The sequence below is a fragment of the Stegostoma tigrinum genome, chromosome 8 (genome assembly GCF_030684315.1).
Source record: "Stegostoma tigrinum isolate sSteTig4 chromosome 8, sSteTig4.hap1, whole genome shotgun sequence".
Lineage (NCBI taxonomy): Eukaryota > Metazoa > Chordata > Chondrichthyes > Orectolobiformes > Stegostomatidae > Stegostoma > Stegostoma tigrinum.
Window position 1 is genome coordinate 9,968,228 of NC_081361.1, and position 24,425 is coordinate 9,992,652.

Sequence of the window (24,425 nt, forward strand, 5' to 3'; positions counted from 1 at the left end):
TCCAAATCCAGCAGAGATTCACCTGTACATATTCAAACCCAGTCTATGGCATCCATTGCTCCACATGTGCTTCGGTGAGACCAAGCACAGACTTGGCGACCAATTCGCTGAGCATTTTCACTCTGTACACTGTAATCAACACCACCTTCTGGTTGCCAGCCATTTCAACTCCCCCTCCCACTCCCTGGGTGACATGGCCCTCCTGGGCCTCCTCCTCTGTCACAGTGAGGCCACATGCAAAGTGGAGGAACAACACCTTATATTCTGCAAGGGGAGCTTACAGCCCAATGGCCTCAACATAGCATTTACGAGTTTCAAAATCTCCTCACCCCCAGCCTCATCCCATGCCCAGCCCTCCCTCTCCTCCCTGCCTCCTCGACCTGACACAAACTGTCCATCTTCTTTCCCAGCTCTCCGCTCCGCCCTTCTCACTGAACGATCTCCACCAACCCCATCCCACCTACCTTCCCCCAGCCCCAATTCTCCTCCCTCTATTTATTTATGAGCTGCCTCCCCCTTCCCCAATCCTTGACTCTCCTGTTCTTCTGATGCTGCCTGACATTGCTGTGTTCCTCCAGCTCCACGCTGTACTGGCGCCTTTATAACAATTTACACTGAATTGCAAAAGAAACAAGAGTGATGTGAGCTGAAACCTATTCACACAGCTGCCATTTATAGAGTCACAGAGTGATACAACACGAAAACAGGCTCTTCGGCCCAACTCGTTCATGCCGTCCAAGTTACCCAAACCGAACTAGCCCTATTTGTCTGTATTTGGCCCTTATCCCTCAACCTTTCCTATCCATGTATCTGTCCAAATGTTTTTTTAAATGTTGTCATTATACCAGCATCCACCACTTCCTCTGGCAGCTCGTTCCATACACGCACCATCCTCTGTGTGAAAGAATTGCCCGTCGGGTCCCTTTTTAAATCTTTCCCCTCTCACCTTAAACCTATACCTCGTTTTGGACTCCCCTACCCTCAGAAAAAACCTTGGCTATTCATATTAATATGCCACTCATAATTTTATAAACCTCTGTAAGGTTTCCCCCTCAACCTCCTATGCTCGAGGGGAAAAGGTCCCAACCTCTCCTTATAACACAAACAACGCTGACTGGAAACATGATGTGGGGGCAGGTTCACTTGAAGTATTCAAGTAGGCATTTAATGATTATTTGGGCACAGATATATGCAACGATTTGGCATAAAAGCAGGACATTGGCACCAGATAATGACGCTTTTGGAAGGGCAGTTGCAAGCATAGAGGGCTGAATGGCCTCCGAATGCACCACAAGAGTTGTGTGACTTATTTCTTGAGTCTAAGTTTTGTGTGGTGACCCACCCCTTGGAGTTACGGTGTGCAGCAACACAGGGAGGGTAAAGCCTTTCGGGTAGGTGGGTCGTCTCATGGTTAGTCATCCATAACCGAATGCTCTGAGGAACGTGGGCTCAGATCCCACTGAGGGAGATGGGTGAAGTTTGAGTTCAATAAAACAATTCACAACGAGCCAACGTTGTCAATCCATCTGGTTCACTAATGGCCCTTTAGGGAAGGAAATCATTTGCCCTGACCTGTGTATGACCCCAGACCCCCAGCAATGTGATTGGCACAGTGACTCAGTGGTTAGCACTGCAGCCTCACAGCACCAGGGATCTGGGTTCGATTCCAGCCTCGCATAACTGTCTGTGTGGAGCTTGCACATTCTCCCCGTGTCTGCGTGGGTTTCCTCCGGGTGTTCCGGTTTCCTCCCAAAGTCCAAAGATGTGCAGGCTAGGTGGATCGACCATGCTATATTGTCCGTTGTGTGGGTTATAAGGGGATAGGTCTGGGTGGGATGCTGCAAGGGGCAGTGTGGACCTGTTGGGCCGAAGGGCCGGTTTCCACACTAGGTAATCTAAAAAAACTCTTATCTACCCTCTGGGAAGCTAGAAATGGACAATAATTGTTGGCCTGGCCATAGATGCCCACATGGCATGAACATTTTTGCACAACTACGTCTCCAATGATAGATTTCTTTTAATGTATCTGACAGCTTTTTCACTCAAATCTAGTGAACCTTCATTTTTAGTATGTCACATCAAGGAATTGTCTTGCCATTTTGACAGTTTCATGAACAACAAATTATCAGGTTGTTGGAGCGCTGCTCTTTGTGGGAGCTTGCCGTACACAAATCAGCTGTTGTGTTGTTAAATGAAAGTTCATTCACTTATGGAACATGGGTATCGCTGGCTGGGCCCAGCATTTCCTGCCAATCCCTAGTTTCCCCCTTGAGAAGGTGGTGCTGAGCTGTCCATGTGCTGTAGGTAGACCCACAATGCTTTTAGAGAGGGAATCCTGGGATTTTGACACAGCGACAGTGAAGGAACGGGGATGTATTTCCAAGTCAAGACGGTGAGTGGCTTGGAGGGGAACTTGCAGAGGGCGGTGGTCCCATGTATCTGCTGCTTTGGCCTTCTCGATCCAAGTGGTCGTGAGTTTGGAAGATGCTGCCTGAGGAGTTTTGGCAAATTTCTGCTGTGTGTCTTGTAGATGGTACACACTGCTGCGGCAATGGTGGAGGGAGTGAATGTGGTGTCAATCATGTGGGGCTGCTTTATCCTGGATAGTGACAAGCTTCTTGAGTGTTGCTGGGGCTGTACTCATCCAGGCAAGTGGGGAGTATTCCATCACACTCCTGACTTGTGCCTTGTAGAAGGTGGACAGGCTTTGGGGAGTTAGGAGATAGAAATATAGAATAAAGGAGCAGGAATACACCATTTGGCTCTTTGAGCCTACTCTGCTGTTTAATATGATCATGTGCGATTACCAAAGTCAGTTCTCTGTTTCTGCTTTCTCCCCATACCCTTTGATCCCTTCAGAGAAACACAATAGATATTGAGTTCCTCGCTGCATGATTCCTAGCCACCATTCTGCTCTTGTTGCCACAGTACTCCAATGGCTAGTCCAGTTCCGTTTGCTACATTCCAACAGTGACTATACTTCCGAGCTGCTTTACGAGCATTAAGGCACTTTTGAGATGTCCCATGGTCAGCAAATGCTATACCAACACAAGTCTTCCTCTTTTTTCTCATCTGTGTGTCTTCTGCCACAGCATTGTTCCCATGCCATCCTGGTCCACATTTGGAATTCCCAGGCCTCCCAGTGATTTCTCCAGCCTGGGTCCAGGAGAGGGGCACTGAGGCCAGTTGAGGGACCTCAACTCCTTTGGTTCACTTGCCTTTGTTGGTCAGTGTGCTGAGTAGAGGAGTTGGGAGATCATGTTGTACCGGACATTGGTTAGGCCACTTTTGGAATACCATGTTCAACTCTGGTCTCCCTGCTGTAGGAAAGATATTGTTAAACTTGAAAGGGTGCATAAAAAATGTTGCCAGGATTGGAGGGTTTGAGCGATAAGGAGACGCTGAATAGCCTGGGGCTGCTTTCCATTGAAGGAGGGGCGACCTTATAGAGGTTTATAAACCCATGAGGGACATGCATAGAGTGAAGAGCCTGGGTCTTTACCCCAGGGTAGGGGTGCCCCAAACTTGATGGTGCCTGTTTAAGGTGGGAGGGGAAAGATTTAAAAGGGACCTAAGGGTCAGTGTTTTCACACAGTGGGTAGTGCGTGTACGGAATGAGCTGCCAGAGGAAGAGGTGGAGGTTGGTACAATTACAGCATTAAAAGGCATCTGGATGGGTATGTGAATAGGAAGGGTTTGGAGGGATATGGGTCAAATACTGGCAAATGGGACTAGATTTACTTAGGATATCTGGTTGGCACGACAAGTTGAACCGAAAGGTCTTTTTCCATGTGGGCAATTAGGGATAGGCTATAAATTTGGCCCACAGGCTCTGAATGTAAGTAGGCTGCCTCATCTTATGGGCATAATTGGTCTTGCCCTCATCCCATGAATGAATTTAAACAAAAAACCCTTTCCACTCGTTGAAAGCTTGGCTTCGTTTTGGGTCTGGGCAAACCCTTCTGCGCCCCCATGTCCCTCTCCCCCATACAATCTGCATGGAGAGGTGATGGAGTACGATGGTAAGGTAGAGCGCCAATGCCCCTCCAATGCTGTCGTGCAGTACCAGCTCACAGCACGGTGAGGAAGGGCACCATTGCCAGGCAATGGGGAGTGGTGGAATGGTGTGACCAAAGCCTGGTGTTCTCTGTTCCAGGTGGATTCGCTGCGCCATGTTATCAATCAGGCAGGCGGGTACGGTGATGGACTGGGCGCTGGCAGGATCTACAGCCCACAGGCTCTGAATGTAAGTAACCTACCTTATCTCAATTGGCCAGAGCATGTGGCATTGGAAACAGGCCATTTAGCCCCAGTGGGTTTATGCGGCTACACAAACCTCCTCCCACCCTTCTCGACACGCAGTCTTCTCCCACACATCCTCCTCTAGCGTTCCCTCCAACTCAGCTAGCTGGAGATTGTGGCCTTGTGGTAAGTGGGCTGAGGGCCCAGAGCTCCAGGGTGAAATTCCACGACAGGTGGATTGCAAACCTCCTGTTGCAGTTAGTGGAATTTCAGCCCTATCATTCAACAAAGCTGGATTGACTGTTCAGACTAACAATCGTTCAGTAAGTCCATTCAGATTCACTCAGATCTTTTCAGGAAGGAAATCTGCCATCCTTACCTGGTCTGGCCTACCCGAGATACCAGGCCCACAGCGAATATGGTTACTCTGAGATGGCCTCACAAAATCTCTGCAAATTGAACAGCGATGGATCTGGATGGATGACCCATCATCAACCTATGAGCGATATCCTTCAGCCGCTTTGGATCTAAGTACTGGAATTCCAGGTGTTGTGGGTCAACCCGCAGCATGTGGACTGTAGCAGTTCAAGAAGGTGGCTCACCCCCACCTTCCGAAGGAGCAACTAGAGACGGGCAATAAATGCTGGCCCGGCCAGCAATGCTGACATTCTATGAATAAATAAAAGACAGTCAGGCGCCTTATAGTGAAGCTCATATTCATCCAATTTAGGGCAGCACAGTAGCTCAGTGGATAGTACTGCTGCCTCACAGCGCCAGGGGCCCCATGTTCAATTCCAGCCTCAGGCTGCTGTCTGTGTGGAGTTTGCACATTGTCCCCGTGTCTGTGTGGGTTTCCTCCGGGTGCTCCATTTTCCTCCCAAAGTCCAAAGATGTGCAGGTTAGGGTGGATTGGTTGTGCTAAATTGCCCATAGTGTTCACGGATGTGTAAATTAGGTGGGTCACCGCAGGAAATGCAGGGTAATAGGGATAGGGTAGAGGTGCAGGTCTAGGTGGGATTCTCTTCAGAGGGTCAGTGTGGACTTGATGGGCCAAAATGCCTGCTTCCTTGCTGTACGGATTCTATGAATCTCTGCCTTAAAGATTTCTCTTGACTTTCCAATCAGATTTGTGACCGTGTTGAACTCCCCACAAGCAGAAACATTTTCTATCAAACTCCATCACTGTCTTTTGACAAATGTAACATTTACTCTGCTTCTCTCTCTCTTTCTCTATCTGTATGTTTCTCTTTTCTCTCTCTCTCTCTCTCTGCATCTGTCTGTTTCTCTTCACCTCCATCTGCCTCTCTCTGTGCTTTTGTCCCTCTCTTCATCTCTCTCTATCTCTACCTCAGTCTCTCGTTATCTCTGTCTTTCCATCACTGTCTACATATCTCTCTACCTCATTTTTTCTCTGTCTCTGTTTCTCCCTCTGCCTCTGTCTCTCTCTATCTCTCTCTACTTCTGTCCCTTTCTCTTTATCTGTCTGCGTCCATCACTTCTTCTGCCTCTGTTTCTGTTTCTCTTCTCATGGCGCCCTCTCCCTTTCTGTCTCTCTCTCCTGCTTTAATCCCTCGGTCTGCCCTCTCCATCTCTGCTTCTGTCTCTCTCTCTCTCTCTCTATCACTGCCTCTTTAACTTTTTCTGCCTCTGCCTGTTCCTCTGCACCTGCACCCCGCCACCCCTTCTCCCTCTCATGCGGTCTCTCTCTCTCTCTCTCTCTGCCTCTATTCCCCTCGCTAGGACCAGTCTCTGATTGTTTCCCAGCGAGGGGCAGGGGCAGTTGCGGATGCTAGATGCCAGATGAGTGGGGACGGTGGGTGTGGTGATGGACAGTATTTAGCTGAGGAGGCGACATGCCCCACTCTGTCAAATGTAGCCAGTGTTGGCAAACACACCCCGGGAGAGGGAGAGAGAAAGACTGAAAGAAGGTAGAAGAGATATAGAGAGGGTAAGATAGAGAGAGACATAGACAGGGTACGAGAGATAGATAGACAGAGAGCAAGAGACTGAGAAAGCAAGAGAGAATAGGAGAAAGAGAGAACGAGAGGGTGCGAGAGAGAGAGATAGGAAGGGGAGAGATACAGATGGGGGAGAGAGAGAGAGAGAGAGAGAGAGACATAGGTAGAGACAGATATAGGGGGAGAGACAGAGGCTGAAGGAGAGAGATAGAGAGAGAGAGAGAGATAAACAGCAAGAGTGACATGGATAGAGAGAGAGTGGAAGATATAGATAGACAGAGAAAGACAGGGAGAGAGAGGAAAAAAAAGAAATGCCCTTGCTGTACTGCTCGGGCTGTAGCCTCAGTGCTGTGTCTCTACAGAGCAGCTCACCGATGCTGGTTTGGTCCAACGCAAACCTGACCCTTGCACCACCCCATCCCATCCACTCTCCCTGCTCGCTCCTGCGGATTCCTGTGACCGTGACAGAGACAGCACGCAGACCAGCTCAGGCAGTCTCACCAGCGAACCATCCTTGCTATGTGTGTGTGTGTGTGTGTGTGTGTGTGTGTGTGTGTGTGTGTGTGTGTGTGTGTGTGTGTGTGTGTGTGTGTGTGTGTGTGTGTGTGCGCGCGCGCATGCACGCTGCCCAGACCCTCCTTGTAAATTCACAGCGACAGGCTGTATATTGCTGGGGAAAATTGATACGACAGGGACAGTGAGAGCTGTGGTCATGAAGGGGACAGCAAGCCAACTCGATTTCTCAGATCAGCCATCGCAGAGCTTAGTGGGTGTGACAGCAGGACTGATGGAGAGCTGGCCAGGCCTGCTGTCTCTCTCTCTCTCACACACACAAGGATAACATGGCCGCTGGGTTACTGCCCACATCTAGCTGCAACTTACTACTCACTGCTTTTCCTACCTTCACATGTCCCACCCAATCAAATTCTCCAAATTGCCGCGAGATGTTTGCACATTCTGGCTCTCTCTCTAGATATTTATTGTGTTCTGACGGGCTTGGGGAAAGGAAGAGCGAGATGAACAGGCCTCAGGCCTCAGGTGAATATTTGTGTCACGGTCGTCAGGCATTTTGACTGTGTTTTACCCGTTGCTGGGCTAAAATAACTGAGCTCTGTCACCGGTGACAACGGCAAATGGAATTAAATTGGATCTTGTCATTCTCCTGCAGGAGACACTCGGTTCAAAATAGCTGTTCATATTTTCAACCAATTGGATTGCGAAAAGGAGCAGGAGTGGGCTTCACTCTGCTATTGAATATGATCATGGCTGATCATCCAACACAGTCCCTCTGTTCCCACTTTCTCTCCATATGTTTCAATCCCTTTAGCCCTAAGAATGTATCCAGCTACTTCTCAAAAACATTCAATGTTTTGGCCGAAACCACTTTCTGTGGCAGAGAATCCCACAGACTCCCCACTGTCTGGGTGAAGACATGTCTCCTCATCTCAGTCCTAAGTGGCCTGCCCTGTATCCTTAGACTGTGACTCTCTGGTTCTCGAATTCCCAGTCATCAGGAACGTCCTTCCTGTCTACAGCTGTTAGAACTTTATATGTTTCTATCAGATAATCCCCTCTTTCTTCTAAATTCCAGAGAATATATAGCCCTAACTGATCCGGTGCCTCTTCATATGTCAGTCCTGCCATCCCAGGAATCAATCTAGTAGATCTTTGTCACGCTCCCTCCACTGCCAGAACATCCTTCCTCGGAAAAGGAGAACCAAAACTGCACACAGCGCTCCAGGTGTAGCCTCGCCAAGGCCCTGTATGACTGCAGCAAGATATCCCTGCTCCTGAGCTAGAATCCTCTCATTATGAAGACCAACTTTCCATTTACCTTAACAGAAATTGCTGGAAATGCCCAGCAGGTCTGACAGCATCTGTGGAGAGAAATCAGAGTTAACAGTTCTTAGGAAGGGTCACTCAACCTGAAACGTTCTCTCCACAGATGCTGCCAGACATGCTGCAGTTTTCCAGCAATATCTGTTTTTGTTTCAGATTTACAGCATCCGCAGTTCTTTCAGTTTTTGTACCGTCTGCTTTTTTCCACAGCCTGCTGCTTCTGTATGTTTGCTTTCTGTGACTGGTGCACAAGGACACCCAGGACTTATTGCACCTTCCCCCTTCACAATCTATCACCTTTCGGATAATAATCCACCTTTTCTTTCTGCCAAGGTAGTTAACCTCTCATTTATCCACATTATATTTCATCTGCCATGCATCTGCCCACTCATTCAACTTGCCCAAATCACATTGAAGCATCTCTGCATCCTCTTCAAAGCTCACCATCCCTCCCAGTTTTGCTTCGTCTGCAAACTTAGAGATATTTACGTTTGCTTCCCTCATTTAAGTCATTAATATGAATATATATTGCATACAGTGGTTCGATATGGTGTGTAGTTAAATACAAAGAAGGGATGGCTCGTGAACATATTGTGTGAGGAATCAAGATCTTTCAATGTTCAGCTAACAATCTAATGATCACTGAGCAGCCAGTAGATTTGGATGGTATTAAGTGAACTATTAAGTGCCCAACATTGGTTTTTTTAGGGGAGTCAAGGGAGAGAGAAAGAGGCAGAGATGTTTCGAAAGAGAATTCCAGAGTAGGCAACTGCATACACACCACCAGTGCTAATGTGATTCAAATTTAACCTGTTCAATGGGTCAGAATCAGAAGAGAGCAGAGATCTCGGTTCTCAGGGCTAGAGATTAATCTAGAAACAGAAACGCAGAGGGACTGTATCCACAGGCAGTATAATCATTCAGGGATAATGGGAACTGCAGATGCTGGAGAATCCGAGATAACAAAGTGCAGAGCTGGATGAACACAGCAGGCCAAGCAGCATCTTAGGAGCATGAAAGCTGACGTTTCGGGCCTAGACCCTACATCAGATTTTCTGATGAAGGGTCTAGGCCCAAAACGTCAGCTTTCCTGCTCCGAAGATGCTGCTTGGCCTGCTGTGTTCATCCAGCTCTACACTTTGTAATCATCCAGGGAGTCTCACTATTGAAAAGAACACCTCCTGCTTCTGACAGTATTGAAGAAAGTTGCAGTCATGCTGGAGAAGGACAGGAGATATTAAAACAGAGGTTTACCTTCATTAATGGCTTCTTAGCGGAGATTTGTATGGCCATGACTATTAGCTCCATAACAATTCCACCCTGTGACTGTAACGGTACTTAATGATGGCTTCAATGGGTGTTTACTGCGATTTCTGTTGTCCTTGTTCAGACAGAGCTCTTGCTGCTGGACTGTATCATTTGCTGTGACTAATTTAATCAATTTTCTTCACTGATGATCCAGCCCATTCACACTGTCACTCAGTAACCTTCCACTCAGCACCCACATGATGTAAATCCAGCTCCCTCACACTGTCACTCAATTACCCCTGTCCCCCCAGAACCCTGTGTTACTGACTGTATCTGTACTGATGTTAATCCAGCTCCCTCACGCTGTCACTCACTAACCCCTCTCCCTCCCAGCGCCCTGTGTTACTGACTGTTTCTCTGCTGATGTTAATCCAGTTCCCTCACACTGTCACTCAGTAACCCCTCTCACCCCCAGCGCCCTGTGTTACTGACTGTATCTATACTGATGTTAATCCAGTTCCCTCACACTGTCACTCAGTAACCCCTCTCTCCCCAACGCCCTGTGTTACTGACTGTATCTGAACTGATGTTAATCCAGTTCCCTCACACTGTCACTCAGTAACCCCTCTCACCCCAATGCCCTGTGTTACTGACTGTATCTGTACTGATGTTAATCCAGTTCCCTCACACTGTCACTCACTAACCCCTGTCCCCCTAGCACCCTCTGTTACTGGCTGTATCTGTACTGGTTGGGTTGTATCTCCCTCACAGCTCTATCCTGTTTGTGGGTACCTCCTACTTTATGCTATAACTCTTTCTGTCTGTCTGACTTCCTTTCTGTTTCTCCCTTAATACCTCTCTCTCTCTCTCTCTCTCTCAAACATACACATATTGTCTTTCTGCTCCACTTCAATGCTGGCACTGGTATTCGTGTGATGAGCTGCATGCTGCTATCCTGTAACAAAACATTGTACAGAATTGTCATACAGTGTTACATCAGAAGCTGGGCACTGACTAGCTATTAAATCCTTCACAATGTAACACCGTTGTTGACAAATGACGGTCCAAAGAATGACCAGGAGCCCAAGAGATTGTTAAAATCTGTTGGAGAGAACTCGCTGCTTCTGTACCTTGGTTCTTTGTAGTATCATTGTGCAGGAGGCTGCTCGGCCCATCAAACTGAGGTCTCTGACTGGTTTTAGCAAGGTTTATGTGTCAAGTCCAGCATTACAGATTGGTGAAGAAAATCGACTGATGGGATCTGGGGCAGCTGGCTAAATTGGATCCAAAAATTGGAGAAGCAATGGCTATTAATCCATGGGTGCACTCTTTTTTGGAAGTGGAGGGCTGTTTTGTGTGGGTCCCACAGGGCTCAGTGTTGGCTCCCTCACTGTCTATGGATGGTTATTAGGCCAGAATGTGGGCTGGCCTGCAGAGTGTGTGAATGATACAAATATCGGCTGTCTGGTTGACAGTGATGGAGAAAGCTGATCAACGGACTGCTCAGTTGGGCAGCCCAGCAGCCAGAGGAATTCGATCCAGAGATATATGAAGTGATGCAGATGGGAAAATCTGTCAGGGAATTACACAAGGAACCGCAGGATGAGAACACGTAAACAGGAACGGGGGGATCCTGGGGTGTGCAGCCACGTATCCCACAACAAACCTAGGGATCCGTATCGTAACACGCAGACACACACTCTCACACACAGTCACACACACTCACACACCACACATTCACACACACTCACTCACACTCACACACACACACACAAACACACACGCTCATGCACACGCACACAAAATTTCACATACTCTATCTGCCTCTCACACACACACAAACACACTCTCTCCTTCACACATACACACACACTCTCTCTCTCTTTCATATACACACACTCTCAAACACTCTCTCTCACACACACACATTCTCACACACACACATTGTCTCACACACACTCTCCCACACACACAGACATACACACATGCACACATATATTTACACACACACAAATATACACACACACACACACACACACACACACACGCACACACGCTCGCTCACATACACACACACACTCGCTCACACGCACACAGACACACACATACACACACATGCTCGCTCACATACACACACACAGACACACACAAATATACACACACTCATACACACACGAACACACACACACACAAAAAACATACACACACACACATACTCTCACACACACACACACTCATACACAAACATACACACACAGACACACACACTCACACTTGCTCACACGCACATTCATGGATTTTGCAGACACATGCGCACACAAGCACACAGAGACACACAAACAGACTTTCACAGACACACACACACACTTGGTCATGTTGAGATTCTACAGGAGGCGTCTTCTGGAACACTGTGTCCAATTCTGTTCACCCTGTAATAGAAAAGCTATTATTAAATTGGAGAGGGTTCAGAAAAAGATTTACCAGGGTATAGCCTGGAATAGAGGGTTTGAGACATAAAAATAGACTGGATAGGGTGAAACTTTTTTCACTGGCGTGTAGGAGATTGAGAGGTGACTTTATTGAGGCTTATAAATCATAAGGAGTATAGATAAGGTGAACAATAAGGATCTTTTCCCTGGGGGGGGCTTACTTTTCAGGTGAGAAGAGAAAGATTTAAAAAGGACATGAGGGGCAACCTTTTTACACAGAGAGTGGTTCGTGTGTAGAATGAACTTCCTGAGGAAGTGGTGGATGTGGGTACGGTTACAATGTTTAAAAGACATTTCGATAAGTTTATAAATAGCAAGGTTTGGAGGGATGTTGGCTAAATGCAGGCAGGTCGGACTATTTTAGTTTGGGATTATGCTGAGCATGGACAGGTTGGACTGAAGGGCCTGTTTCCACGCTGTCTGGCTCTATGACATCCTCAGGCATAAAAACACATCCACACGCAAGCTTAGAACAAAGGATTTTTTTTGTTTGGAGAAAGCAAGTTGAAGAAAAAGAACAAACAAATCAAAGATATAAGCATTGCTGCTTGAGACTTTTGTCTGAGCTTAGGAGGTCAGTGTTCAGGTCATGTCTTTGTCCTTCTGAGCTGTTGGCTGGAGGATTCTTTATGAAATTGATAACAGTCCAGCAATTTGGGGTGGCACGGTGGCTCAGTGGTTAGCACTACAGTCTCACAGCACCATATACCCGGGTTCAATTCTAGCCTCGGGCGACTGTCTGTGTGGAGTTTGCACATTCTCCCCATGTCTGCGTGGGTTTCGCCTGTGTGGGTTTCCTCTGGGTGCTCTGGTTTCCTCCCACAGTCCAAAGATGAGCAGACTAGGTGGTTGGCCATGCTAAATTGCTCATAGTGTTCAGAGGTGTGTGGGTTATAGGGGGATGAGTCTGGGTGGGATGCTGCAAGGGGCGGTGTGGACTTGTTGGGCCAAAGGGCCTGTTTCCACACTGTAGGTAATCTAATCTAATTTACATTATGTATACACTCTTTCTCCAATGTTCATGCGAATACAGGTTTTCTGCCAGAACCAGGTGCCAAAGGAGATTGAGATTTGAGGAAGACAGGAGTCTGGATGTGCTAAAACCAATTCAATTCATGCATAGTGACGTTTATAGTAAATGAGATTATTGCCAGGGAGACAAGAGTTTGGAAATGTATAATTCAAGGTTGTCATTCAAAAGCCACATGTACTTTGGTCATGCGACAGGCACGGGAAGGAGTCAGTGTCAATCCAGTAATTGGATTCTATCCCTCTGGCTGGGATTACAGTATTCATTTCAGGAGATAAATGGGTTTGTTATCACCTGCAGAAGTATAAAAAGTTTAATTGTCTATGTCCCTTAGCAAAATCTCTGGCTTGATGTATGAGATAGATTTTGGGTCATTAGTGCCACTTTCGGTACAATGAATTTTAGTAGCTCCGTTTTGTTGTCAGTCACTGGCTGGCGTGATACTGCGTCTATTTTTCCCTTGTGTTAGCTTGACTGAAAGTTCACAATGCAAGGGCCTGACTTTCTTAGTAACACAATTAGATAAACATCGAAAGCACAAAATGCATCAGAAATAGGAGCCGGAATTGGTCATTCAGCTCCTCAATCTGCTTCACCAATCACCAAAGATTACAGCAGACCTCCTAACTAACCTATACCTTCTTAACACCATTACCTTAATTCCCCAAAAATCTGTCCCTTTTCTGTTTTGGAAATGCTCAAGTGATTGAGCATCTTTTCCAAGAGGAATTCCAGAGATTGGCCACCATTTGAGCGAGGAAACATCTACCGCAGTGCTCCAGTGTGTCTCAGTGCAAGCTCGAAGAACAACATCTCATCTGGGTACCCCACAGGCTTTGGGACTCAACATTGAAGTCAATATCTTGAGAGCCTGATTTTGTCCTTCCATGTGTTTTGGCCTACCCTCCACACTGGGTTCTGTTATGACATGGATCGCTTTCAGTACAGTCAACCCATTTCCTCCTGTCAGCTCCCATTATCACTTATTCAGCTTCTCTTTTGCCCTGGCTTACTATCAACAGCCCCCTCATATGCATACCCCTTTCATATTATTCTGTCTCCCTTGGGTTCCATCTCCGCCTACCTACTCACCTCTTGCCACCCACTCCCTACCAACCACAACTCCAGCACAAATACCCCACTTTCTCAGCTGCTCTACCAGTTCCACTGAAGGGCCAGCGGAGTCAAGCCGTTAACTCTGTTTCTCTCTCCCCGGACCCGCTGAGTTTCTCCACCAATGTCTGTTTTGGTTTAGAGCCGCTTGGTGCGAGAAAAACTTCCTCCTCACTTTGCGTTCCCTTCTTCTGCAAAACATCGAAGACCCACGCCGTCTGGGTTTTTGGCCCGTTCAGAGGTGCCCTCAAAATCTAAACCACCCCCTCCCCCACCTGTCTCTCAGTGGGGATGTTGGGCGGGCATTGGTGTGGATCCTCCCAATATGTCTCCCACTCACCTAACCCGCTGGTCGTTCTTAAATGGAGAGGACTGCTGAAGATGCTTTCCCAGTTGGCTGCTTCCTGAAGAACAGGAACTGGCATTCCTTCACTGCTATGCCTGACAGACTGATCCAGAACTGAGGTTACCTTTGATGGCTAGACCTTGATTCTTTGCTGTTTCCTTGTTAACGGTTACACCTCCTCCTGGAGTTCCGAGCATGCGTCTCCCGCACTTTCTGGTTTTGGTTCAGGTGACTAGCATCTGTAGCTCTTTGTTCCGTCACATGATGTTCAGAGATTCTTTCAGTGACCTTGATCACTTAAGTCAGCTCATTGAACGTCTGATGGCACTGCATCTAGGGTGTTGGGTCTCCACACTGCTTGCCTTGACCTTCACAACCACTTACCCCCATCAGTTTCTCAAAGAGGTTTCCTGGCCCCTGTAGATGAAGGATCTCTGTTCTGAAAAGTACCAATGGTGACTGTGATTTTCAAATATGCAGCTCATGGTAGCTGGCTAACTGCCTGTAGACTTACCAACGCATTCAATAACGCTTCTTCCCTGCTGTTTCAGGCTTAGACTCAAACAGCATGGAAACAGTTCCATCAGACCAACCAGTCCATGCTGAGTGTAGTCCCAAATAAAACTTATCCCACCTGCCTCCTCCTGGCCCGCATCCCTCCGAATATTTCTTATTCATGTACTTACTTAAATGTCTTTTAAACTTTGTCACTGTTCCCACATCCACTACTTCCTCTGGAACTTCATTCCACACACAAACCACTCTCTGTGTAAAGAAATTGCCCCTCATGTCTTTCTTTTTTAGATTTTTTTCCTCTCACCTTAAAAATATGCCGCCCAGTTTTGAAATCCCCCCACCCTAGGGAATAGACACCTGCCATTCACATTCTTTATACCCTTCATGATTTTATAAGGCACTACAAGGCCACCCCTCAGCCTCCTACACGCCAGTGAAAAATGTCACAGCCTATCCATAGAACTCAACCCCACTATTCCTGGCAACGTCCTGGTACATCTCTCCTGAGCCCTCTCCAGCTTATTAATATCCTTCCTATAGCAGGGAGGCCAGAACTGGACACAGTATTCCAGAAGAGGACTCATCAATGTCCTGTACAAACTCAATATGACGTTCCAACTCCTATACTCAAAGGACTGGGCAATGAAGGCAAGTGTGCCAAATGCCTTCTTAACGACCCTGCCTATATGTGACGCAAACTTCAAAGAATTACATCCCTGAACCCTTGTATTTTGGTGACTGCTGATTTTAATGGAGTTCATCACATCCTGATTCATAGTCGCCCAGGGAGAATGTCTATCCGTTCCACATCTAGACAGCCATGTCCATGCTGTTTTCCTCAATGGCAAATTGGCAGCCAGCTCCATGGTTGAGGTGGCATGCTGTTGCTATGGTTTCCATACGTTGTGCCACAAATACAACTTCCTTTGTGCTACCACGCTAAGCCAAGGTCCTGCTTTTAATCGCAACAGTCCTACCCTTGTTTGTTTTACCAAAATGCAATACCTCGCATTTATCCAAATCTGCCACTGTCCAACCTGTCCGCTTGTGATTGGATCTTTCTCTGCACCTTCTCTGAGCCTGCAACACTGCATTCTGTCCTATAACCCTGATAGACTTATGTAAGGTGTGATTTGGCCCGGATACCACGCAAAACAATACTTTTCACTACGGGTGACAATAATAAATCAAATCAAATTAAATGCAGCAGGCAGACCACACCTTAAAGTATCTTCTTGCAGTCACTAGGCATGTAATGTGCATGCCCCACATGACTGAGTGGATGAGCGTTTTGCAAATTGGTTTAAATTTTTTTTCTTTTGGAGAAAGATGCACACTAAATTCTGCCTCTGAGAACTGACAGCGGCATGGAAATGGGCTGACATTCACAGACTGCGCTCAGCATCTGCCTTCCCCGTAACTGTCTTCACTGTCACTTGTGTTAATTATAAGTGGTGCAGTCAATTCCTGTTAAAGCGAAAGCCGAATTTAATCAGAACAGGAATCTGCTGGTAACGGCTGTTGTTCGTTACATATTGTCAGGTCTGCAGCTCGATTCCAGAACCCCACTCCCACCCTGCCCACCCAGCCCCAGAGCTGGTTAATGGAGTGAACAGCCTGTGAATCATGTGTTTCCAGGCAGAGCAACCCGTGACCATTCAGCCCTGAGGCTACACTATCTGTGGTAGCCCAGGGCGCACCAAGTCCTGACAACACAGTGCTGTTTCAATTCCAACTTTGCTGAAGTCGACCTGGAGAGCTTTGTGCAGGGTCCAATTCTCCCGTCACTCGTCGTTGCCTCCCGCAAGCCGAATGGCAAGGCTTTTGGCAGCAGGTGGTGGCACAGCACCAAGATAATGCTCTTGGGGATCGTGTTCGAATCCCACCACGGCATCTGGTGGGATATGCCAAATCTGGAATATACAGTTAGTCCACTGGTAACCGTGACATTTGGCTCACTGTCACGGGATCATTATGGTGCAGAAAAGGGGCCATCCTGCCTTGGCTGACTCTACTTTCTAGTGTCAATCTCCTGCCTTTTTCCCCAAACCCTTGTAAACCCATCCAAAAAAGACAATCCAATGCCAACAATTGAAACTGCCTCATCGCAATTCCAGGCACTACATTCCACACCCAAACCGTTCATTGTGTTCAAACACCTTTTCTCACATCACCCTTGCTTTATGTGCACATCATTTTAAGTCTGTGCCCTCTTATCCTTGTTTAGAGTCATAGAGATGCACAGCACAGAAACAGACCCTTCAGTCCAACTCGTCCATGATGACCAGATGTCCTAAATTAATCTAGTCCCATTTGCCAGCATTTGTCCCATATCCCTCTCAACCCTCCCTATTCATGTACCCATCCAGATGCCTTTTATTTGTAATTGTACTAGTCTCCACCACTTCCTCTGGTAGCTTGTTCCATACACACTCTGTGTGAAAATGTTGGCCCTGAGGTCCCTTTAAATCTTTCCCCTCTCACCTTGACCTACGCCCTCTAGTTTTGGACTCACCTACCCTGGGAAAAGGCCTTGACTATTCAGCCTATCCATGCCACTCATGTTTTTATAAACCCCGATAAGGTCATCCCTCAGCTCCTGACTCTACAGGGAAAATAACCCCTGTCAATTAAGCCGCTTTCTACTGCTCAAACCTTCCAACTCTAGCAATATTCTTCGAAATCTTTCTGGATCCTTTGACAAGTTTGACAACATCCTTCTTATAGCAGGGAGACCCGAATTGAACGCAGTACTTCAAAAGTGGCTGATACAACACTGTACAAGTGTCCTGTACAGCTGTTTCATGACCTCCCAACACCTATATCCAATGCATTGATCAATAAAGACAAGCATACCAAATGCTTTTTTCACTATCCTATCTGCCTGCCACTCCCCTTTCAAGGAACTATCAACCTGCACTCCAAAGTCTCTTTGTTCAGCAAGGCCTTACCATTAAGTGTATAAATCCTGTCTGATTAGCCTTTCCAAAATGCAGCACCTCACATTTATTGAAATTAAACTCCATCTGCCACTTCTTGACCCATTTGCCCATCTGTTCAAGATCCCAGCATGCGCTGAGGTAACCTTCTTCACTGTCCACTACACCTCCCATTTTGGTGCCATTAGCAAACTTACCAACCATAGATGCTATGTTCACATCTAAATCATTTATGTAAATGACGAAAAGCAGTGGACCCAGCACCGATCCTTGTGGCACACCGCTGGTCACAGTTCTCCAGTCGGTAAAGCAACCCTGCACCACCAACCTCCGTCTTCTAGCTTTGACCCAGTTCTGTATTCAAATGATTTTCTTTACAAGTGGAAGCAACTTCTCCCTATCTGCTCTGTCGGTCATGATTTTGATGACCTCTACCAAATCTCCTCTCAACCTTTGTCTCTCCAAGAAGAACCGCCCCAGCTTCTTCAAACTTTTATCCTAACTGGAATTTCTCATTCCTAGAATAGTCCTTGTGAACTACTTCTCTCCAATGCATTTTGATCATGTGGCATCCAAAAATGTTTTTCAGGGAGGGAAATCTACCATCCTAACCTGGTCTGGCCTACATGTGACTCCAGACCCACAACAACATGGCTGAATCTTAACTGCCCTCTGAAATGGCCCAGCGAGACACTCATCCCAAGGGCAATAAGAGTTGGGCACTGCCGTCATCTCATGGTCTGGAGTTATAGAGGCCAATAACACCAGCCAGCAGTGGCCTGAATGAAGCTTGATTTTTGGTGTTGCACTCCCTGGGAAGCATTTCTATTGAATGGGAGACGTTCTCTTGAGCCAGTGATGTATATGAAGTAGACAGACTGAATGGCAGCAGTCTGTTCCCCTCAGCATGGTCTATTCCTCTACAACTCCGGCCCAGAGCTTGAGCGAGCTTGCATACGATCCTATCAAATTCAAACCTCCCAGTTCAATGCACTGACCTTCTGAATGCCCCCAAACATGAGCCCACTCTAAAGGAAAGAATTCTGGGGTGATGTCCAGAACTTTGACCCAGCGACAGCGATGTATTTCCAGGTCAGGATGGTGAGTGGCTCGGAGGGGAACTTGCAGGGGGTGGTGTTGACATGTATCTGCTGCCCCTGTCCTTCGAGATGGATGACATAATGGGTTTGGAAGGCGCCATCTAAGGATCTTTGGTGAATCTTTGCGGTGCATCTTGTAGTTAGTACACACTGCTGTTCCTCAGCGTCAGTGGTGGAGGGAGTGGATACTTATGGATGTAGTGCCAATCAAGCAGGCCGCCTTGTCCTGGATGGTGGCAAGTTTCTTCAGTGTTGTTGGGGCTGCACTCATCCAGGTGAGTGGGGAGTATTCCATTTTGCTCCTGATATATGCCTTGTAGATGGTGGACAGGCTTTGAGAAATTAGGAGATAAGTTACTCAATGCAGTATTCCTAGCCTCTGATCTGCTGTTGGAGCCACTGTGTTTATGTGACGGGTCCAGCCCATTTTGGGCTCTTTGATTTGTCATGTCATGTTTAATGAGATTGTAGATAACGTCAGGAAAGACAAAAGAATAAGTAGATTATGTTGACAAGTTGAAGGATGCTGATGGGAGGAAAAAGACCCTACAGTCTGACTCATCTATGCCAACCAAGTTTCCCATACTAAACTAGAGCCATTTGCCTGTGTTTGGCCCATTTCCCTCTAAACCTTTCCTGTTCATGTCCCTTTCCAAATGTCTTTTAAATGCTGTAACTGTACCTGCATCCATCAGTTCCTCCGTTCGGGCTGAATGGCTTAATTTGTTGCTATAAAATTCAACACAAACTCAGACTTCCATTCAGGTTTGTTGGCGGAGCACGGATGTGAATTGTTGTGTTAGACGGAGAGCCATCTAAAAGCCAGAGAGCTACAGGCTGGGTAAGGGCACAAAATGGGAGCACACCCAATTCTAAGGGGGAAATGTGGCCAGGGTAAATATTATTTTGGAGAAAGTCCATCGAAATTTCTGCGAGTACTGAGAAAAGACAACATGGGACCAACGTCGCATTTCTCAGAAGGAGAAACCAGTAAGACATGCAAATTGGTCCAGTTGGTTTAGTATAGCTCAGAACAGTGCTCCGTACAACTGTACATTCAGATCCAAGTTTGACTGTTTTAAAACTGGTCTTTCATGACCTATCGTATGTGTGTATGTGTATGAGGGGATTTATATTTGTGTGTGTGAATGAGTGTTTAAGCATGTGTCTGTGTATAAGAGGTTGTGTATGTTTGAGTGTGTGTGTGTGTGAGAAAGAGTGTGTGTGCATATGAGTGTATGAGAATTTGTGTGTATGTGTGGGTGTATCTGAGAGTGTGTGTCTCCAGGTATGTGTGTGCGTGTGTGTGTGTGTATGCGTGTGCATGTGTGTGCATGAGAACATGTGCTCTGCATGTGTGTGCACGCATGTGAATGAGTGTCTGTCATTGTGTCTGTCAACGAGTGTGTGTGAAATTGAAGGTGTGTGAGTGAAGCTTTGTGTGAGTGTGTATCTGTGTATGTGTGAGAGTGGAGGTGTGTTTCTGACTGATTGTGTGTGTGTGTGTGTGTGTGTGTGTGTGTGTGTGTGTGTGTGTGTGTGTGTGTGTGTGTGAGAGAGAGAGTGACAGAGAGAGAGAGTAGGTATTGAGCCATTGCAGGTTTCTGTAGGGGTAAATGACTCAAGTTTCTGAGGATCAGCAACTCACAGAGGACTGTAACCCAGAGGCAACAAATCACCAGTCAATCCTGGTATAAAACACCCCTCTGATCCTGTCCATCAGTTGCCCTGACAAGCAAAGTGGGAATTTTGAGATGGGTCTGAACAGCAGGGTGAAAAGAAGCTGGTGGAAATGAGGACAATTAAAGCACTCGCAGGGTAGCAGCTCTCAACAGTTTTGGAGTGTCTCCCACCCTCACTCTGGCTGCCTTTTTGCAGTGTGCACACATTGTGATTGGGACTGGGCAGTACTTCACCATCAAATAACAGGCTTCGAAATGAGAGCCTGCCAAGAGGCCTTTTCTGCTGCTGCAAAGCTAATGGCATTTAAATTCTGACTAATGTCCCTGGTGCACTTTAATCTGCCTGCTTTCCAGACACAAAATTGATTCTGTTTTCTCTGCCTTATACTTACCTTGCCATCTTGAAGGCAGTAATTTGTTGTAATAGCCTCTTTGCAGGGTTGCTCCATAGTGACCTTTTAGGAGCAAGGCTTGCTTCGCCAAACGTTTGCTCACACTTTTCTTAAAGGGACCTGGAACCAGGTGAAACACCAGACTTTCTCTTGAAGGGACTGCAACCGGGCTCAAGATGCTAGCGGCACAGGGTTGGATGGGTGAAGCGGGGGAGATGGGGGTGGTGGTGGTGGGAGTCGTGAGGAGATTCGAGGTGTTACTGCTATCAGGGCATAACTTTGAAATGCCAGCGGCTGCTCTGATTGTATACGTTTCTGGCATCTCCACGTTCATACAGATGTACAGCGCAGAAACAGACCCTTCAGTTGAACTTGCCCGTGCTGACCAGATATCCTCAGTAAGCCTAGTCCCATCTGCCAGTATTTGGCCCATATCCCTCCAAACCCTTCTTATTCATATACACATCCAGACGTTTTGTTAAGTGTTGCAATTGTACCAGCCTCTATCACTTCCTCTGGCAGCTCAATCCTTACAAATACCACCCTCTGTGTGAAAAAGTTGCCCCTTAGGTCCTTTTCAAATTTTTCCCCTCTCGCCTTAAACCTATGCCTTTTAGTTAAGGACTTCCGTACCCTGGGGAAAAGACCTTGCCTATTCACCCTATCCATGTCCCTCATGATTTTATAAATATCTATAAGGTCACCCCTCAGCCTCCGACACTCCAGGGGAAATAGCTCCAGCCTATTCAGCCTCTTCCTATAGCTCAAACCCTCCAACCCTGGCAACATCCTTGTAAATCTTTTCTGCGCCCTTTCAAGTTTCACAACATCCTTCCTATAACAGGGAGGCCGAAATTAGACGCAGTATTATCACAAGTGGCCTCAATGTGTCTCTGTGACAGAAAGAGACTGTCTTCCTTCATTGTACGTTCACAAAAATAAGTCTTGTTATCTTGCGTATCCCATCTCTTTTGTGAATTCTTGTGGTTCAAATAATCTTCTGGCCTGGCTTTTGTCACAGATGTGTGGATAACCTCCAAGGTCCCTCAAAGCCCCACACTTTCCTGTATTGGTGTTTATATTTTAAAATAAATTTCTTGGCACCTATTCAAATAGCGAATATAGTGCATTTTCATTCAAATAATTCCTATTAACTTAATTCACACCTGACCATATTTTTCACTCATTCAGTCAATCCCCTTGCTGTTCCGTGTCAGAGTCAGATTTATACTAACTCAGTGAGGTGCTTCAAGATGGCCTTTTAATCTATTAAAAGATGGGTGATAAATGTAAGATGGTGCACACGGTCATGAACTGGAGGGTAGACCCTCAGCTCAGTGCCATGACATTTTCACTGACGAGGAAAGCATTGGAGGCTGGGGTGAGCGTGGGAGCTGACGCGATAGAGGTTCAGACAACTATGAGGGGCATGGATAGGGTGAATAGTCCAGGCCTTTTCCCCTGGGGTAGAGGAGCCCAAAACAAAAAGGCATCAGTTTAAGGTGAGAGGGGAAAGATTTAAAAGGGACTTGAGGAGCAACATTTCCACGCAGTGGGTGGTGTTTGCATGGAATGAGCTGTCAGAGGCAGTGGTGGAGGCTGGTACAACTGCAACATTTAAATGGCATCAGGATGGGTACATGAATCGGAAGGATTTGGAGGCATGTGGGCCAAATGGTGGCAAATGGGACTAAGTCAGATGGAACAAAACCATCTTGCATCAATCCTTGCAAACACATTGGGTGGCTGCTCAGTTCGTGTGAGATGCTCAAAGGGCTGACTTGTGTGTGGAGTGGTTGTTTAGGCTCTGATATCTGCACCCCCATCCTCTTTGCCCCAGTATTGCTGGAAAAGCTCAGCAGGTCTGGCAGCAGCTGTGAAGGAGAAAACAAGAGTTAACATTTCGGGTCTGGTGACCCTTCCTCAGAATTTGATGGTGGCTCGGAAAACATCAGTTCATGTGCAGAAAATAGGGAGGTGGGTGGGGTGGGGAATAAACGAGAGGATAGAGAAAGATAGTCGGACAGACAAAGGAGTTGCTAATGATCAGGCTGGGAGTGTGAATAATTGTTGATGGGGACTGTCAGTGACTAACAACAGGGGGTGTGTAGCGGTAGGCTATGTGGTAACAAGGCCTGGTGTGTGGTGTCGGGGGCTGGGACATGAGAGAGTTTAGGCCCTAAAATTATTGAGCTCACTATTGAGTCTGGAGGGCTATAGGGTCTACAAACGGAAAATGAGGTGTTGTTCCTCCAGCTTACATTGGGCTTCACTGGAACACTGTAGCAAGCTGGAGACAGAGATGTTGGCCAGGGAGCAAGGTGGTGCATTGAAGTGGCAGGTAACAGGTACTTCAGGGTCTTTTTTGTGAGCAGAACATAGATGTTCTGCAAAGCGGTCGCCAAGTCTATGTTTCATTTCCCCACATTATGAACAGCGAATCCAGTAGACTAGATTCTGGGAAGTGCAGGTGAAGTGTTACTTCACCTGGACGGTATGTTTGGGGCCTTGGATACTGGGGAGGGAGGAGGTAAATGGGCAGGTGTTGCACCTTCGCTGGTTACAGGGGAAGGTGCTGTGGGGCTGTGGGGAGGTATTGGGGGGTGAAGGAAGTATGGACCAGGGTGTCCCGCAGGGAACGGTCCCTGCAGAAGGCACACAAAGGAGGGGAGTGAGATTCGCTGGAGGTGGCAGCAATGGCATCTGATGATCTTCTAGATGTGGATGCTGGTGAGATGGTAGGAGAGGATGGGGGAGGGGCAGAAGTGTGGGAGATGGGTCGGACCTGGTTTGAGGGCCCTGTCGACAATGGAGTTAGGGAATCCTAGGTTGAGGAAGAAGGTGAGATGGGATGTCTAGTTGGCATGGACAAGTTGGACTAAAGGGTCTATTTTCATGCTATACATCTGTACCTTTAAAGAGCAAATTCAGTGGTTTTTGAGCTGGTGAGAAATGTTGATGCAAGTTGTGGTGACATTGTCAACCAGTGTTCGCCTGTGTGCCATCACTCACTCTGAGCTGTGTGTTTCTCTCTCTCTCCCTCCCTCACAGACTAATGGTGGCTGGCAAGATGTAACCACCCCACCCTCTGTGACATCGCCAACGGAAGGACCCGGAAGCGTCCAGTCTGATACCTCCAACTGATCTCCTAGCAACAGGGCATCCAATGGGGCTTTCACTCTGCACTGACCAATCAGACAAGGGGCTGGGCAGGGAGGAGTGAGGGCTGGGGTTTTTGGGTAGGGGAAGGCGGCATGGATGGGGGTGGACCCTGACTGAAGGCCGGATCTTTTTGGTGAGCGGTCTGTTTCTCTCTTCATCTGAGTGTGGAAAGCTCTCTCTCTCTTTATTAAGTGAATATTGTGAGAACAAACCAGTGGACAATTACCTCCATCATGACTTCACCTCAGACCAGTAAGTGATCCCTATCCCGACACGTCAGTGATCGCGCGCTACCTCATATCCCCTTTGGCCTGCTCAAACCAAACACACTATTCCTCGCACAGCTGACGTACTCTCCGTTGACATTGA

General features: G+C 47.1%; 1 protein-coding gene across 3 annotated transcripts in view; it reads left to right on the forward strand.

Annotated features, from left to right (window-relative positions):
• The window catches only part of LOC125456174 (pre-B-cell leukemia transcription factor 1-like), a 456,342-nt gene extending 432,248 nt beyond the window's left edge, over positions 1-24,094 (forward strand). For all 3 annotated transcript variants that reach the window (XM_059648232.1, XM_048539004.2, XM_059648233.1), the window contains 2 exons: positions 4,157-4,246; positions 23,946-24,094. In XM_059648232.1, the coding sequence (XP_059504215.1) occupies positions 4,157-4,246; positions 23,946-24,038 (183 nt within the window). In that variant the 3' untranslated portion in view covers positions 24,039-24,094. The remainder of the gene's footprint in view (positions 1-4,156; positions 4,247-23,945) is intronic.
• Positions 24,095-24,425: the final 331 nt, after the last annotated feature.